The sequence below is a fragment of the Triplophysa dalaica genome, chromosome 12, assembly GCF_015846415.1.
Source record: "Triplophysa dalaica isolate WHDGS20190420 chromosome 12, ASM1584641v1, whole genome shotgun sequence".
NCBI classification, from domain to species: domain Eukaryota; kingdom Metazoa; phylum Chordata; class Actinopteri; order Cypriniformes; family Nemacheilidae; genus Triplophysa; species Triplophysa dalaica.
In genome coordinates this window covers 10,117,627-10,136,585 of record NC_079553.1, presented here as the reverse complement: position 1 = coordinate 10,136,585, position 18,959 = coordinate 10,117,627, and the positions used below count along the sequence as shown (strand labels likewise).

Here is an 18,959-nt window from a genome sequence, read left to right as displayed (position 1 = left end):
ACTTTATCCTTACTGAAAAAACTATAAAATAACAGCCTCATGTAAAGCATTCTGGGAACCAAATTTGAAGTAAAGCGGTATAGGTTTGTGGATTTCTTGTTTGCATGAGGCTGTAATTTATATTTTTTTCTTTAAGGATAAAGACTTGTTAATGATTAATATGCATTTATCTTAAAAACTGTTGCAAGTAAATTAAATAAATCTACAGTAAGTCACTGGCAACTAGCTGCATAACTACAGCAAAAACGTTTACAAACCGGGCTGTTTTTCCTCCCTGTGCAGAGTGGTGAAGTTTATGGCATTAGTCGGTCACTTCCTACATGCTGGATTCGAGGTCTACCTTGCCGGTGGAGGTGCATGACTCAAAACACAAATTTTCACCTTTGTAGTGATCAACTCACATTTCCTCCTAAACGTCCCAAGACAGCTCAGTTATCAACGACATGAGATCATAAGGGTCAGTGTGACTCAAGGAGGGGGCCCAAAGAGGGTCACGGATCACCAGCTGAGGTGATGGGAGTGACCCTGGGTGTTGCTGGAGTTCAAATCCTCAGAGTCCTTCTAATGCTCTGTTTAAGGCGGAGCAGTTTTGTCACATCAAGGATGTGTCATGGACGGAAGAGGGAGGAGAACTTTGCTCTCCGGGCTGAAGTCAGTGTCACGACAATGCCAAAAACGTAACAATTAAGTGAGAGATGTGCCTGACACGTAGACCTTCACTTTGTAGATCAGGTGTGTAGATCAGCTCTGAGGTCTGATCTTTTTGGCGCCTTGCTTGGGTCAGACCAAGAGGTCAACAGTAACACTACTAACACTAAACGCTGACTGGAACAGCAGGAAGCTTCTACATGGACTGGGCAAGATGATGTTTCTGCAGCTGGCTTCATAGTGCTAGGGCTGCATGGTGATTTATCGCAATACCACTAAATCCTATTGGAATCGAGCTGGCTGTGATATGCAATGTGTCGATATTTCTTTTAATGGGTAGCTTGTCCGTGAAGCACGGCTCTGGGATCAGTAGGAAATGCTGTTCGATCTAAAAGCATTGCGAGTGTGAGTCACTTATAATGTGCATTTGAAATAGCAACAAAAATATATAAACATACTTTATTATCATAAAAACGGCTGATGAGGCTTGAGCTACAGTGATAAAAAGATGTCCATAGGCATTTCCTAGATTCTAGAAAGTGCTTATGGTCTTCTTCTGCAGTGCGTATTTGGAGTTTACGCACGAGAGCGCCCTCTGGCTTTCGGATGGAGTAGCATTTCCCGTACTTCACTCAAAAGCTGTGCATAAATCGTGTGATATTTATCGTCGGTTTATCGTGAAAGCCCTACACAGTGCTATATGGTATGTGGCTGATGTGATAAAACGTCTACTGCAGGACTAATACGAACATGCACAACATACAGGCTAGATAGAAATATTAGCAAGTGACTTTGACTAGAGTTTAAGTTAACACAGTGACTTTTCGGTAAAGTTCAGTCACAACTGAAAATTCATTCATGGTTTTCTGAACCTTGTTTTTCTAACCTGTATGACTTTATTTCTTCTGCACAAAAGAAGATATTTTGAAGAATGTGGTAACCAAACAACATTGGCCCCCATTGACTTCCATAATACAGACAGAAAACCACCAAGACATTTGTCGAAATATCTTCTTTTGTGTTCCACAGCAAAAAGAATGTCATACAGCTTTAAAAAAACATGAGGGTGAATAAATAATGACCCTTTAAGGGCTATAATGGGGTCTAAAATCCTACGGGCGGTTTCACGGACAGGGTTCAGGTTAAGCCAGGACTAGGCCTTAGTTAAAAGAGGACATTTAAATATAGTTTTTACAAACATGCATTACGAAAACAAAACATTACGTTGTGCATTTTGGGACAAAACAATGTATATTGAGATATGTCAGTGCAAGATGTTTTCGGTTTAGACAGCTCTTACATTTCTTTTTGTCTAAGACTAGTCTTATAGTAATATCTCATCGAAAATTGAAAATTCAGACATTATTTACTCAGCCTCTTGTCATTTCAAACCTTAATGACTTTCTTTCTTCCAGAGAACACAAAAGAAGATATTCTGAAGAAAATTGATAACCGAACAGCACTGGACCCCATTCACTTCTATTGTATGGACACAAAACCAATGTAAGTGAATTGGTGACAGTTAACAACATTCTTCAAAATATCTTCTTTTGTGTTCTGCAGAAGAAAGTCATACAGGTTTGAAATGACAAGGTGAGGGTGCAGAGGGTGCACTCTACTTCACCCATGTCTTCTGTTCCACGATGAATAATCTCTATGAGCACTGACGAAGGCCATGAGTATGTAGCCTAAGGCAGTATACTCACGCCATAAAGATGCTTTGAAGTCAAAAGAAGTGCTTCAATATGGAAGTAAAGCAATAAACAGAAGCCTTTGCATTTCCTGTCAACCAGTGAAGCTGGGGTTCACTTTCTGACCCCCAATGCTCCATTAACTTCATAATGAACAGCAAGACTTATTTCACTGCTGTGAAACTTTCATTAACAGAACTTCAAATACAGACAGTTCCCGAGTCCCATCCAGTCCATGTGGTTCTGGTGTGTAATCTGGTATTCTGCCCATCAAAGCAAACTACGCATGTCACAGTTAATAAAAAGTCAGTATTGTTTACCCTAATGAGCAGGGTCATATCATGACAAGTCTCCATCTTCAAAAGCAATAAACTCACCAATAACCTTTATTTCATGTGATTGGAGAACTCTTGGTTTAGTAAATAAGCAAGGAAGCAATACACCTAAGAAGTACACCAAGATTGCATGCCTTAAACAAGCTAATTTTTACTTTTCGACTAACAAGACATTTACGTTCAGACTATTCCGATAAAATGCTCATAATTAAATCAGCACTACATTTCCCCTAATTCTGTTCAGTGCCGTGCGAAGATCACCATAGACGCAGCAAAAACAAGCAGGGTGGAGCATTGTCAACCTGATTTTGACTCTGTTTCCCACACTAGATGACACAAACATGTGCGCCCCACACGCACAGTGACACTGTAAGAAACAAATGCAGAGAGGAACACTCTGTGCTTAATACCCTCACTCTCATCTCCGCTCTCCCATGTCCGCTCGTCTGATGATAATCACCTCTCAGTAATAGGGCCAGTTATTGGGGAGCGGTTATACACCACAGATGATAGCGTAGCCACCGGATGCACTTTTGGAAAATGTGAGTAAGGTGCTTTGCTTTAAAGTTCAAAAAGCACTTCCCCCTCATTACTCACACAGTCAATACTGTGGGCTGCGCAGGCGCAGGGGAGTTGAGGCCTACGCTCATAGACTATTTGTGACACTGGACGACAAAACCAGTCGTAAGGACCTATTTTCGAAATTGAGATTTTTACATCATCTGAAAGCAGAAGAAATAAGCTTTCTGTTGATATATGGGTTGTTGGGATAGGACACTATCTGGCGAAACAACTACTGTTTCAACTACTGTTTACAAAGCTGGAATCTGAAGGTGCAAAAAAATCAAAATATCGAGAAAATCGCCTTTGAAATTGTTAATCTGAGGCCCTGTAGCAGGCCATCCACTCACAAAAAGAACGTTTTAATACATTTACGGTAGGAAATCCATAAAATATTTTTTATGGTACATGATCTTAACTTAATATCCTAATGATTTTTGGCAAAAAGAAAATTCTGTAATTTTCACCCCTACAATATATTTTTGCCGATTACTAACAATGTTCCTGTGCTACTTAAGACTGTTTTTTTCTTGTCCAGGGTCACATTTAGTTTGAGTGCCATGAGCGAGATGAATGTTATAATCTCTGATCACAAGTTTCTCATTCGAACAAGAATCTACAATGAAGAATCATTCTTCTTGGTAATGTTGCGAATCCGTGTATCATTCGTTCTTTTCATATTCAATTGAGATACCAAAATCGGAAAATTAAAAAACGGTTTGTTATTTAGTTATTTGTTTATAAATGTGATACCACAAAGCAAATAACGGGTCATTTTTCGTACTCTTGATTTAATGCTCAGATCAAAAATAGGAAATAAAATAAAGGGGTCACGACCGATTTTTATTTTGATATTTAATTTGTTCGATTTGCGTGAACCGGAAGTTATCTTCGTGTGTGTGTGTTGCACTTGGAAGTTGGCCGCACTGGAATAATATGCTGATTCAATAAAATACTTATTTGAAACTGTCAAGACACATAAAGAGATGTCCTACGCTGCAGAAGATGGGTATCCAGCGATGTTCTGAAATGAGTGTGAGAAGATCAGTGGTGTAGTCCTAACAAAAGAAGTGCTGTACTATACTATACAACCATAACCCCGACCACACATGGCCAAAAGACAGGGGTCAGTGTGTTTGTTAGATTTGTTTTTCTAGTAATATATGACAACTATTTAAGTTAAATATTTATGCATTATTCTTCACTTATGCTTTGAATATGAAGTTATAGAATTGGAAAAAAATAAGGTTGGAAAAAACAGGTCTATGCCAGTACTGTCGACCTAAATACAATATTTTTTACAAAGCATTATATCTTTGTTACGCATCACATATACAAGAATACGTAAAAACATATGCAAGATTTTACAGAGATGTAACTTTATCATCACTGCGATCTCTGTGTTAATATTTGTTAATAATTTAGATTAGATTAGATGATTAGATTCAACTTTATTGTCATTACACATATACAAAGGGGAAGATATTAATGTATGTAGTTAAGGTTGTGGTAAAAACAGACTACATTATTTTAAATGTAGGATAAAAGTAACAAGTAGGTTCACAATGACTTTAATTGGAACGAGGATACATAGATTTCGTGAGGATTCTGACTTTAAACAGTAGGGCTGTGTAAGTGCTATGTTTCATTTCATCATGTGTCATTTAAAGAAAGCTAGTATTAAAAGTTGTGACAGATACCAAAGATTTGGGATGCACTGTAATTTCGTAAAGAGATAAAGCAGCGCAACAGAACCCCTTGAATTCAGTGTCAATGCCAGATGAGAGGAGCCACTGCCGGTGAGCGGCCTTTAAACCAGCTTTGACCAAAAGTGAGCAGTTTTATCAATATTACTGGACGGAATCAGCGGGACTCAATCAGTCATTGACAGGATGAGCTTCTCGCAGGCGAGTTGCCAACACTGAAGATGATGCGCTTGGCGTGGTTGTCGGAGGTGGGGCCGCAATAATTTTTGTGAATTTTCTTAAGAAATGCACCTATTGTATGACTGTAATGTGAACACGATACGGTTAAAGGGAAAGCAACCACAAAAGCAGCTTGGAGACGTTAAGCTGGAGAATAAGTGGGTATACGCTAATATGGATCTTTAGAAGTCGTTATACGCAAACAGCACTGTGGAAAAAGTAAGCATACGGCGTATGAGTGCGTATGGCCCCGACTACACCACTGGAGAAGATTCTGTATTCAGCACAACCTTATGCGAAAAAGACATGTAGTATCGGACACAGAACTGGAGAGGGCTGTGGTTGGATCAATATATGAAGTAAGATTTTTATTTAGGTTTTCACATTTTATATCCTGCCCGTCTTTCAAATGTTAGGGCTGGGCGATATATCGCCATCATCTGCTTTCAAATGGAGCGGCATTTACTACACAGAGCCGTAGTTCACTGACAAGCTGAGCCATATCGCCATTAATTATCACGGATGTATCGCCTGCGATAATTAATGCGATACGGCTCAGCTTGTCAGTGAACTACGGCTCTGTGTAGTAAATGCCGCTCCCTAACATTTGAAAGACGGGCAGGATATAAAATGTGAAAACCTAAATAAAAATCTTACTTCATATATTGATCCAACCACAGCCCTCTCCAGTTCTGTGTCCGATACATGTCTTTTTCGCTTAAGGTTGTGCTGAACACAGAATCTTCTCACACTCATTTCAGAACATCGCTGGATACCCGTCTTCTGCAGCGTAGCGGAAATCTCCTTATGTGTCTTGAAATTTTCAAATAAGTATTTAATTAAATCAGCATATGATTCCAGTGCGGCCATGGTGTCGATACGAAATTACAAAAAAATACTGAGTCAATCACTGCAAGATTGAGGTTTTTCAGGCTTCTTTTAACTTTTTGCAATTACGGCAAACTTCCAAGTGCAACACACACACGCACACACACGAAGATAACTTCCGGTTCACGCAAATCGAACAAATTAAATATCAAAATCAAAATCGTGTTGCGCAATGGTTTTAATGACATCCCTACAATTAAATCAAACCATTTTATTACTTCTGCATTTGTCCATGGCTTTTTTAGCAGAATAAAACATGTTTGTAGTCGTGAGTGATTGTGCAATCACCTCAAGGGGCGACGATCAACCTCCAAAGGAAAACATTCAATTTCATCCGCCGTTTAATGGCTTATTTGTTTGACTTCTGTGGTTTTGGGTAAGGAGCAGTACTATCTTAAATTAAAGAGGAGACATAATTCATGACCAGCAAATAACCGGTAATAAATCTTACAATGACTGGGCCTTTGTTCATGCACACTCTCATTTCTAGAATTTCTTTCTATAGCAACCCTATATTTGTTAAACAATTTGATTATAAGTCAAGCTTGTGAAGATGATTTCTGAGGCAGATATTGAAAAGATGCCAACTGCAGCAGGGCCCTTAACGCTTTTTAGGCAGCGGTGCCATCTACACCCATCTCTCATATGGGTTCAAACACACAGAAATCAATAATACCATAAGTGTCTTAAATCTAAACAAAATGCAAAATGAGTTACACATGGGCTCTCAATGATACCATTGTTCCGAGTGAAATCAAGAAAGTCCGCTAAAGTCTGTAAAAACCAAAACTTGAAAAAAGTTATCTCAGATTTCCTGCCCCATGTAGAGGCGCAGACCCTCGGGTGATTTTTGGGGTACCTGACAGGATAAGATCCATGCGTATGAAGCACAATGTTGCACTGTACTGGCTACAGTATCACATGTAGCATCATATTTTTTTTAATGAGACAGAGAAACATATGGTTGCTCTTCATCAAAGTCAGCCTCGGGTCAACAAACCCCCGTGAAGCCAGGAGTAATTACCTTTCATCCCTCAGCACCTCTGATGCAGGAGTCCGGGAGTCTTCACGTACGCCACGTAAGAGGTGGTATCAATCCTACAGACACATAGCGGTGCGTTTGTTTCACTTCAGACTAGGGTAGCGGACAGCCAGTTGCCCTTTTTGGGTAGTTCAAATAAACTGTGGCCCAAATGAACACACAAGAAACTAACGCATGAAGGGTGCGTACCAAAGCCACGCAAGTGCGCCGTGCGCACTGAATCACTTTTGAAATAAATGGCTATACAGAGAAAGTTGGCAAACAATTAACTAGGATAAAAGTAACATGTGGTTCAGAAACGTATACGCTAGTAGAGGTAACATGAAAAGTAGCTGTGTTTATATAAAGATATATTGCTGTAGGACTTGGGCACGTGTAGCAGATTTAATATTGTGTGGCGCACTCTAGTGGTAAAAAGGCCCTATGTGTTTTACATTGCATTTCCTAAAAAAGAAATTCACAACTGACAATAATTTAGAACTGGCTATAATTTTTTTCTGCGTTTTATTAAAAGTCGCAAAATACTAACACGTAATACCCACTTTAGTTGGCGACGCATTAAGGGCATTTAAAACCCCACATACTAGCAAGATTCATTTTGTGTGTGATCTTGATATTTTTTTAATCAAACTTCTTGTAAGTGTTTTAAACGCATTTTTATGTAATATAGTTTTTATTATTCATTTGTTACTTATATATATTCTAAACCTCACCACTTCCGTGGTCTTTGTGTCGATTTTTTCTTTTCACAGCTGAAGACTGTTTGGCTAATTGCTTGATAAACGCACACACCCCCATTTCGGTTTGAATGGGTAGCACTTTTTTTCCTCTCAGATGTTCGCTCCTCCTTGCCCCCGAACCAACCCCCTTATTAAAACACTCAAAACCCTGCACAGTTAAAAAGAGTCTTACAAATGTATGGGTTACAGGAAGCATAAACTTATAGCGTCTGGGAGAAATTAGACGCAGAAAAGGACAGTTCACTACTTAAACCTGTACGCTTGGATAAACTTGAATGAATGACATCTTAAGTCACCAACATTGACTACTGTTGGATAACTTTGTATCTGTCTTTTATGACCTGACATCATCAGAAGTAACTACCAAGATGCTCCAACAAACCTCATCACATCAGACTGATGCTAAACATACATAATCAATGTATTGGAGGAGGCGAGAAACTTGAATGTGCTCAGTCGTTATATTGGAAACGTGGATATTGCACATATTTGAAATGCAGATGCTCCATTCGGGTCTGCTCTGATTTCCCGACAAAAACTTTGATGGAAAGGTTTTTAGAGTCTCAGTGGTGCTTACAGAGCCTCGTCGGACAACCCAGTTAACTAACGGGACTCCACATAACTCCTCCAAGGTATGGTCGTAATAATTTAATGCATTATATGTTTTCAATATTTGTAGAGAGAAAGACAGCACTTTATTATCCTTGGTTGGTTATATTTAGATGCATTTTATTTCGCATCTTGTTCATTAAACCATGATTATGTCAGATGATTTTGAATGACTTCAGCCATCAGTTCTTGCCATACCAACACGTGCCTTCCCCCCCCCAAGGCCCCACAGGTTGCATTTATTTTATGTACGATATTGTTGTGTATCAAAGCTCACGAATGTGCGAAGCAGCCAGGCAAAAATAGTAATAACCTTAAAATAATATGTACAAAAAATAGCCAACACACATAGTTACGTACAATACGTTGAGCTTGTCATTGATATTTCTTGTCGCATGTTGATGTACATTTATTTTGCTGGCCATGTTTCACCACAACAAAAGCTAATAATACTGTTATTAATAGTTTTTTTCTGCCAAGTTGTAACCGAACACGATCGCAGTACTATTTGAGAATTCCTTAAGGATAGAGGTATTCCCTCTGTAGAGCTTTGAGTGGCAACTCTATCCAATGACAGCGCAAAACAGCTCACGCGCACTTCCAGTAGAATCCATAAAAAATTATGGTGACGCAATCTTCTAATGATGCGTTGTGACGCCTTCAGTGCGTCAGCAATTTTCATGGTAATGGATCACAAATGCAAATGAAACATATGGAAACAGTTTACAAATAGGCAAATGATTTCCAATGAGTAGATCGGGTGGTTGAATGACATACTGTGTTATGACTGGGTTCAAAATCATTGTATATCTTTGCCATAGTTTTTGCGGCTTTAATTATATGTTTAATTTAAAGAGTTTACTTCTCCTAATCGCCCATCTCCTTTTTCACATAGATTTTTGTTATATTTTAATGTTTTTGAGACTGTAACTTAAATTAAAAATGACATCTTTGATCAGGTGCTCAGGAAGACAGTTATGTGAAGATTTGCCAAGAGTCCCCATAATAACACCAGTTAAAGCCTCTTAAGCCACTTATAACAGTTTGTGAAAATGCCAAAACATTCCCTGTCTGACAGTTTCAACCATTAACGAAAAAAATGTTTTTTTACACTTTGAAGTAGTTCTGGGACAAAACCAGAAGCTCTCGTGATTTTAGACTTCGATGCAGGAAGCAGTGGTTGAGTTTAACACCAAGTGTCAAAGACCGGAGCCCATACAAAAACAAACATTGTAGATAACATATCTGACAGGGCCACGCCACAAATCTGTGGCAGATTGATTGATGTGTCAGTGCTGTTGGTGATTTATTTGGGAGGCGACTGTGGCAGTTCCAAGCTTCTCCCCCATCTCAGCTGGGAGAACAGAACCACCCACCAAGGAGAGCCGGCAGTTTACACTGTCGTATCTCATAAGGGCAATAACAAGGCAGTGCCTCTAGACTTGTCTCCTTTCAGAATTCCCACCAACACTCAGTGAAATAGCTTGTTTGATGTGAATACCATTAGCTTTATTTTATGTGTTATCTTTTCCAGGAATTTTGCACATCCAGGAAGCATTTAGCTTTTTGAAGTGTTTCAACATTTTAAATGTGAACATATCAGATTTTTTTACATAATGGAGTAGTTCATTGGAGAATAACATTTATTTCACATGTGTATTCACTTTGCTGCTCAAGACCTTTGAATGACTAGCACTATAGTTGACATTTTGAGGAATGTCCTAATGGTTTTGTGTCCACACAATGGAAATCAATGCTGGTAAAAAAAATAGTTCTTCCAAATATCTTCTTTCGGGTTCTACAAAGAAAAGTCATACGGGTTTTAAATGACATGGGAGTAAATAGATAATGAAATAATCTCATTTTTAAATCCAGTTATAAATTTTGTGATGAATACAGATGCCCATGAGGGTTTTACTTATTTTAGTAAGTTATTTCACCCGTGATTCACTGCTGCTAAACATTCATGCACTATATCAAGGACTTCCCCTTACTTTTCTATTCCTTTCCCCAAAAACAAGAGTTAAGCCACGAGCCTCGAATTTCCTGCCGCATAAATGTCTTGAGGGTCATTGATGAGTTATTGTGTTTCAAATAAAGCTCTGTCTTCCAAAGCTGGGGATAACGATGAGCAAATCCTCCTGTCTCCATTAAATAACACAACCCTCTCCCCCTACGTTCAGACATAGTGTAAAAGTCTTCTCTAAATGAATGTGTATACTGTGGCTGAGCCTTGATGGTCTTTTAAATGCCTTAATCTATTTCTCCCCATTGGCCACGTGCTTAATGATTGATCTACGCTCTCATTTGATCTAAAACAAGCTTTGACTCATTTTGTGGTGCTGTTCACAGGGGCTTTGCAAGCCTGGATCCCTTGTGGCTCGTGCTAATTTACTTTTGCTGCACTGTAATATTTTACCTACCTTCAAAGCTCAAGTTCTAGTTTTCCCTATTGAGGATGATTCAACTCTACATTGAACCACTCCCTGCTTCTCTTTAGGACCGTTGAATCAGTTCCAGAACTTCATAGATATTGTACGCAACATACATGTACTGTAGTTGCAGACTAGTTCATGTGCAATAGTTATACAAACAATAAGGTAATAATAATTTTCGAAAATAGGCTTCCATACAACATGCAGTGAAATAATGAAAATATACTTTAGACTCCAAGAACGAATAGATTTGATATATGGGGTTAAATGCTTATAGCGAACCAGTTAATTACAAATGTCTCACACACTTCCTCCGAACCATTTTAAGGATTATCTAAAGGATAGCACCCCCCCCCCCTCACAACAAGGCAAGTCAATTTGCATGTTAATCTCTCTCATCCTGGGAGACACAAAACGCACACAAATTTGCGTAAACGCGATAAATGATCTCATTCACTAAGATAATGTCCCTTCTGCTATCACGCACGATCACAATTAGTGTCCTTTCACATGTTGGCTGAATTTTGCCGTGTCAGCAGTCTTCACACTTTAAATGAGTCATTTGGGTTCATCTAGAGTGTTAAGCAGGTCTGGGGATACCCCAAGAGCGTGTTTCAGACATTATCAACACACGCTCTCCTTAATCCAACAGGCCGACACGTGTCTAATGTGGATGAGGTGCGGTTCTTCAGGTCCGTTGGGCCCTACGTCAAGGGCCCCATAAACGTGCCGGATGACGTTAAAGGCCGCGACACGTGCCAGTTAGACTCATGCTGTGCCGGAGACGACCGCATGGCCGGAACCGCTTCCTAATCTAAATCAAAAGAAAAAAGGTCATTCAGACAGGTTTTAGTGTTAGGTAAATGAAACGCAGACATTACTGCATTCGTCTTGACTTAGTTGTGAAAAGACAGAGAGACTTTAGCATGGTAATTTCACCGTTCATGTGTTCCCACGGAGATATAAACAGATGATGTCAGAGGGTGGTGCTGCACACTCACGTCTGCCAAGCAGATGGGGGAAAGTGCATTAGCAAGGAAACATGGAACAAATGGCCATAGAGAGTGTTCAGCTATTCACGAGAGGAGGAAAATGCAAAAATTGGACTTTTATGCATTTATGCTGAATGTGTTGCATTCAGTGACATGCAAAAATCTGCCCCCATAAAGCTGTCCTCACATCCGCTGTCATTTCCTTTATATGTGCAGTCTTGCTAGTAATTCTCTTTTATTAACATGCAGGGATACCCAAAAGTATTTGTGCAAACCAAGAAGCATTTGTTTTCCTCAAAAAATTATAACACATGGACAGTTTTCAAGAAAGAAATTTAGCAAATAATCTTGGGTTTTTAATTTCTGACGCAATGAATATTTAGAATTTGTTTAGAATTGGGTTTTTGATGCTTTGGGTGTCAAACTTACAGTAGTGCAGCGTCTCAATGGTTCATGTAATGATCAACATCTGTTGCTACTCTGCAAAATAAAAGTGAGAAATATATTTATGCAGAAATATAGCTAAAAGTATTTTATTTGGGTTCATATTTTATACCTAATGTGGTGAATTTCAATAGGAGCTGAACACTTTTAAAGGGAAAGTTAATAAAAGTTTTTAAATAAGAATGTACCCGCCCTCGAGTTGTTCCAAATCTTTAAATGTATTCGTTCTGATGAACACAGAGAAAGATATTTGGGCGAATGCTTGTAACCAAACAGTTCTTGGCCACCATCAACCACCATTGTAGGAAAAAAGACGTATAGTCAAAAGTGACCCAGAACTGATTGTCTTGCTGCATTCTTCAATATATCTTCTTTGTGTTCAACAGAAGAAAAATATTTACAAAGCACATTTTCCTGCTATGGTAGTCAATGGTGGCCAAGAACTATTTGGTTACAAGCATTCCGCCACATATCTTTCATTGTGTTTATTAGAACAAAATATGTATATGGATTAAAATAACTAGAGGGTGAGTAAATGACAACACTCTTGGGTAAACTTTTCCTTTAAGGCTACTGTGTTTTGTTTAAGAATTGTGAAACATGATACTCACCAGTCAATATCTTCTTATTGATTTCAGATGAGATGTGATAAAGTTTTTTCCTACCTACGGATTGTTGGGACGACACTGTTTGGTATTTCGCTGCTTGTGGGAATCTCTACGGCCTACATTATGGGGTATAAGCTCATAACAACTCCAGGCAATTATTTGTCCTTTGGTCTTTATGGGGCAATCTTAGTCGTACACCTCATCATACAGAGTCTGTTCGCTCTGCTGGAACACAGGAACATGAGGCGTTCACTGGAAACGCCCATCAAACTCAACAAATCACTGGCCCTTTGCATCGCTGCCTATCAGGAAGACCCTAACTACCTTAAAAAATGCCTGATATCCATCAAGAGGCTCACCTACCCCGGCATAAAAGTCATTATGGTCATCGACGGAAACAATGAAGATGATAACTACATGATGGACATCTTCCGAGACACCATGGGCCGGGACAAGGCAGCCACATACGTGTGGAAGAGCAACTTCCACCAGAGAGGACCAGACGAAACGGACGAGTCGTATGCCGAGAGCATACACCAAGTTTCTCGCCTGGTTCTCAACAACAAGTGTGTGTGCATCATGCAGAAGTGGGGCGGGAAGAGGGAGGTCATGTACACCGCCTTCAAAGCCCTGGGAAGAAGTGTCGACTATGTGCAGGTGAGTCTGTTTCTCTCAGGCGGCTCAGGCTTTGCCTGGCCAAGTACACGGGGGCAAAACGGCCAATATGTACAAAGAGGCTTTTGTGACTATTTAAGTGGATGCTAGACGGGAGCATGTAGTACGCTGAGGGTGAGGAAAGTACATTCCTGCTCAACACTGATGCTGTTCATTCGGGCACTTGTGTAGGAAATCATTCGCATATCTCAGGACTATTTCTGGCACTTCCAGAGCACATCGCTGGTGTTTTCCACGCGCATTGCTGTTAGATCATGACTTGAGCTTTTATTTAGCTCAAGGGAATGTGTCACAAATGTTCATGCTGCATTAACAAGTAAAACCCCCTAGACCTCTACTGTGGATTAAAATAAATTATAACATAATACAACATACACCAATTGAAACAAAATATGAACATTCTGTATCTTGTATAACAGTTACAGGAAGAGTTTACTGGTTACTATTTGTTGCACAACATCCATTTATCATCAACTTTATCAGATAAAACTAATTTCAGGGGACCTTCTTAAAGTGATGGCTCTCCCCAAAATTAAAATTCTGTCATCACTTAATCATTTCAAACCGGTTTGTCTTTATTTATTCTGCAGAAGAATGTTGTTTAGTGCCACCCATTATCTTGCAGTGGTTTTTACAAGAGAAGTGAATGGGTGTCGGCGCTGTTCGGTTACCAACTTTCTTTAGAATATCTTCTTTTGTGTTCCGCAGAAGAAAGTAAGTCATACAGGTTTGAAATGACAAAAATGACAGAATTTTGGGTGAGCAAAGTCATTCAAACATCCTCTTTGTGCAAAAGATTCAAGCTAAAGTCTGAAGTAAGTTAGTGAAAGAATGAAAGACACGGTTAAACCGTAGCTGTCATTCACAGGTAATCATGCAAGGGTCGCCTGCGCACCGAACAAATGATGTTATTTTATCCACATGCCACCTGGTTCCAATAAGATCCATGACCTTTGCTCTGAGTGTAGAGCCCTAATTGTGTTTAACTTATCATGGATCTTGCTACCAGGGTTGTGGTTATTCTCACTGTGGGATTTGGTTGTAAAAGCTGATTGGCGTAAACTCGACATTACTTTCTTTGGAGACTATAATTTCAGACTTTGCTAAACAAACAGTATCTCCACATTTGGACAGGATTTTGCATTGAGATACAATGTATTACCCAATCCTCCAAAATTCAGTTAAGCTAGGTGCAAAAACCAGAGTCTTATCCATTAAAATACAGTTGAACCCCCTAGCGTTTGAATACCGTGTCCACATGTTTGTTGAATCAGTATTACTGGCACAACAGAACAGAACGTATAAGTCAGAGCTTAGTGACTAATGCATCATGTGGGAGAGATCAATACGTGATTTCAGCAGCACATCTGATTCTTTTTGACCATTCAAACAAAGGCAATCTGGTTTCTATAGATGTGATTGTGGAATAATGTTTGCAGCATGACCATCTCAATGACGCGTTTCATTTAGTAACGTAACACTTGCGCATGTGGTGCAGATACGGACAGTGTAGTGATGACACAATTTGTTGTTAGGAATAAACGTTATAAACTGAGAGGAACACGGCATCTGTTGCAATTGTATTATTTCAAGTTAAGTTAAAACTTTTGGTAACACTTTAGTATAGGGACCAATTCTCAATATTAAATAGTTGCTTATTAGATGCCTGTTTTTAGCATATTGGCTGTTTATTAGAACTTATAAACCACATATTCAACATGACCATATTCTACTTCCTTAATCCTACCTAATACCTAAACCTAACAATTACCTCACTAACTATTATTAAGCAACAAATTAGTAGTTTACCGAGACAAAAGTCATAGTTAATGGTTTATTAATTCCGAGAATTGGACCTTAAAATAAAGTGTGTCTAAACTTTTGAATAATAATGTTGAATTCTGTTTGATGCAGGTATGTGATTCAGACACAATGTTGGATCCGGCCTGCTCAGTGGAGATGGTGAAGGTTCTGGAGGAAGATCCAATGGTCGGAGGAGTAGGTGGAGATGTGCAGGTATGTGTTCTTTATCACGTGACATTTGCCTTGCCTTAAAGTCCCTGTGAAATTAAAAATGACAATTCCTACTTTTTCATAGAATATTGCATATCAGTGGGGGTCATTTTCTTTTTAAAATTCAGTGCCCTCATAATCTTCAATCAAATCTGAAAATGCCCTCTAGTGGCTATCCATTTCAGATGACGTAAATTAGGCGGCGTGGGGGGAACATTTGTTAACTCCTCCCCTTCAACTTTCAGTCTGCCGCCAGTTCTATTTAAAAATGTAACGCCAATTTTTATACACTAAATTTGCAATGAAAAACAAACTTATTTTAAATTCTGTTTCTCTAAGAAATGCATCAAAATACGGAAGTAAAAATGACTGAAACTGTTGGTTCACAGGGACTTAAACCACTTTTATTTGTATCCATATGAGATGTACATAAAAATATTTGAACTTTATTATGTATCTTATTTTTTATTTAGACAATTTTATTATTTTAAGAATATATCAAAGACAATAATTGAACACTAACTGTTTGTGGGTCACCACGCCTTCACTTTAGCCAAACAGACTCTACTTAAGTATTCCTATACCCATCACACCATATGGAATCTGTTAATGCATAATCTGTTCATCCTATACAAAGAGTCTTAAGATCTTCCTTTCTTGTTCTGCTTGCTACTTCCGTTCATAGAATACAAATGTGGCATAAGAGAAAGATTTACATGTCATTCTGTATGTTGAACTACAGGCTCTTTGATTTGAAATTCTGCTCTGTCCCTCCAGATTCTGAACAAATACGAGTCCTGGGTCTCCTTCCTCAGCAGTGTGAGGTATTGGATGGCGTTCAACATCGAAAGGGCCTGTCAGTCGTATTTCGGATGCGTTCAGTGTATCAGTGGGCCCTTGGGGATGTACAGGAATTCCCTGCTTCACGAGTTCCTGGAGGACTGGTACAATCAGACGTTCATGGGAAGCCACTGTAGTTTTGGCGACGACCGTCACCTGACCAACCGAGTGCTGAGCCTGGGATATGCCACAAAATACACTGCTCGCTCCAAGTGCTTGACCGAGACGCCCATCACATACCTGCGCTGGCTGAATCAGCAGACCCGCTGGAGTAAATCGTATTTTAGAGAATGGCTTTACAACTCCATGTGGTTTCACAAGCATCACCTGTGGATGACCTACGAGGCGGTCATCACCGGCTTCTTCCCCTTTTTTCTCATCGCCACTGCGATCCAGCTCTTTTACCAGGGCCGGATCTGGAATGTTCTTCTGTTCCTGCTCATTGTCCAGGTGGTGGCGCTCATCAAGTCCTCCTTTGCTAGTTGCCTCCGTGGAAACATTGTTATGGTATTCATGTCCTTCTACTCAGTATTATACATGTCAAGTCTTCTACCAGCTAAGATGTTTGCAATAGCCACTATAAACAAATCCGGTTGGGGGACATCTGGAAGGAAGACCGTCGTAGTGAATTTTATCGGACTCGTTCCGATCTCGATCTGGTTCACCATCCTGTTTGTCGGCATTATCTATACGATAATTCAAGAGACGCGAAAGCCTTTTCCGGAGTCTGAAAAGATCATTTTAATAATCGGAGCAATCGCGTATGCAAGCTATTGGGTCGTGTTCTTGACGTTGTACGTGGTCCTCATAACAAAGTGTGGCAAACGGAAGAAAGCCCAACAGTATGACATGGTTCTCGATGTATAGTATTGTCCCTATGCCCCTCCCCTTTTCTGCGTTTACATTACAAAGAATCTCGGACTGCTTCCTGAAGGCGGGCACTTCACAGGTGACAGGAAGTGACACCGTAAGGAGACTCTATTGCTGCTGTGACTAGTACGTGGGATATTCCTTTGAAGTGAAAAATGGAAAACGTTTTAATAAGATTCAAACTGTTTATGTGAGCTTTTACACTCTCAATGTTTTAGTATTCCACCACCAAATGACAACTTCTTTGCACTTTCACGTTCACTCTCATTATGCATAATGCTTGACATAGAACTTTACGGAACAAAATACCTCAGTGGTTATGTTTGCATTGTGTGAGTGAGACTCAATTTTCTTAAGTAATTTATGATTTTTTTAACTTTAGTTTGTTTTATATATATATATATATATAAATATATATATAAATATATTCTGTATGTATACTTTTTTTTTTTAGATCGATTCCTAAACTTCAGAGTATTTTGGTTGTGCTGTACTTTTGTATTTGCATAATGTATTTTATTGCCTTTTTATATAGACTTGTTTATTTTATGCTTAGCCACGAAAGATTCTCTATTTTCATTCATTTTTAAATATGCAGAAATGCTTTGTGCATTTAACTGTTGGGACATTGACTTGTGTAACTGACCAAAATGTGAAATTAAGAAGCTGGATTTGTCTCTGTGATGACAGCATTACAAGCCAAATGTAGGGATAAGTTATTAATTGACAAGAAGGGCAATGAACTCATGGTATTACAGTAAGTGTTAAATGGGAGATCCATCTATTTATGCATTACTTTGGTTTATAGATTTGATTCTTTGCTTAATGTGTTGTAATATGAACTTGTACTGTGCTGTTTTAATTTGAATGTTTTAAATTGTCAATTGTGTGGCACTGCCACATAATTTTGGAAAAATCAGAGATAAGATTGCTTTGCAAATTCTGTTGTGAGTGATCCCAGAACATTTGCACACAAATGCGTGATTTTCACGCAGCCATGTAGTCCATTAAAGTCCTGAGCATTTTTTTTTGTCCTGAGCAAACACTCTTTTCAGAGATGCTAAACCTTCAATTAAGTGACGCCGTGACTTTCTTTCAAAATGAAGATTTGATTCCCTAGAAATGTAATGCTTGACAAATATATAAATATATATGTATGAAGATTATGTTTTGAATCATATCAAGTCGGTGAAACACATTGTGTTACGTTACTTTCTGTTGAAATAAACTATGGATTTTAGTTAATGATCGTTTTTTAAATAAAGGAGTAAAGTTGAACGTTTATTTACTCAATATTACGTGACTAAGACAGTATTTTTATAAAGCACTTTTTCTGTTTGTGCCAAATAAAAGAAAACTATACTTTTTCATAGGTAAACGCAATGTTGCTGTTTTCTTTGTAAACGTCTTGTACTTGAACAATAAATATATGACCTGATGAATGCGTTTTCTGTTTTCACTCTGCCTTTATAACACGCAATTTAATGTCTAGTATAATGGGTGGGGGACTTTCCGAGACCTCGGGTCGCTCTTAAAAGCGGAGACCTCGCTTGGCTTCCCTTCTGCCATTTCATCATGGACCGATGAGAGATGAATAGAACAATTCTTTTCCCGCTGTATCGGGATGCAGGATCGCCATGGTG

At 38.9% G+C, this 18,959-nt stretch overlaps 1 protein-coding gene across 1 annotated transcript; it reads left to right on the top strand.

Moving 5' to 3' along the window:
* Positions 1-8,032: 8,032 nt before the first annotated feature.
* has2 (hyaluronan synthase 2) lies at positions 8,033-18,628 on the top strand. The gene is made up of 4 exons (XM_056762789.1): positions 8,033-8,462; positions 12,949-13,575; positions 15,508-15,609; positions 16,384-18,628. Exons 2-4 carry the CDS (start codon positions 12,949-12,951, stop codon positions 17,311-17,313), a joined length of 1,659 nt encoding a protein of 552 aa, XP_056618767.1. The 5' UTR covers positions 8,033-8,462; the 3' UTR covers positions 17,314-18,628.
* Positions 18,629-18,959: the final 331 nt, after the last annotated feature.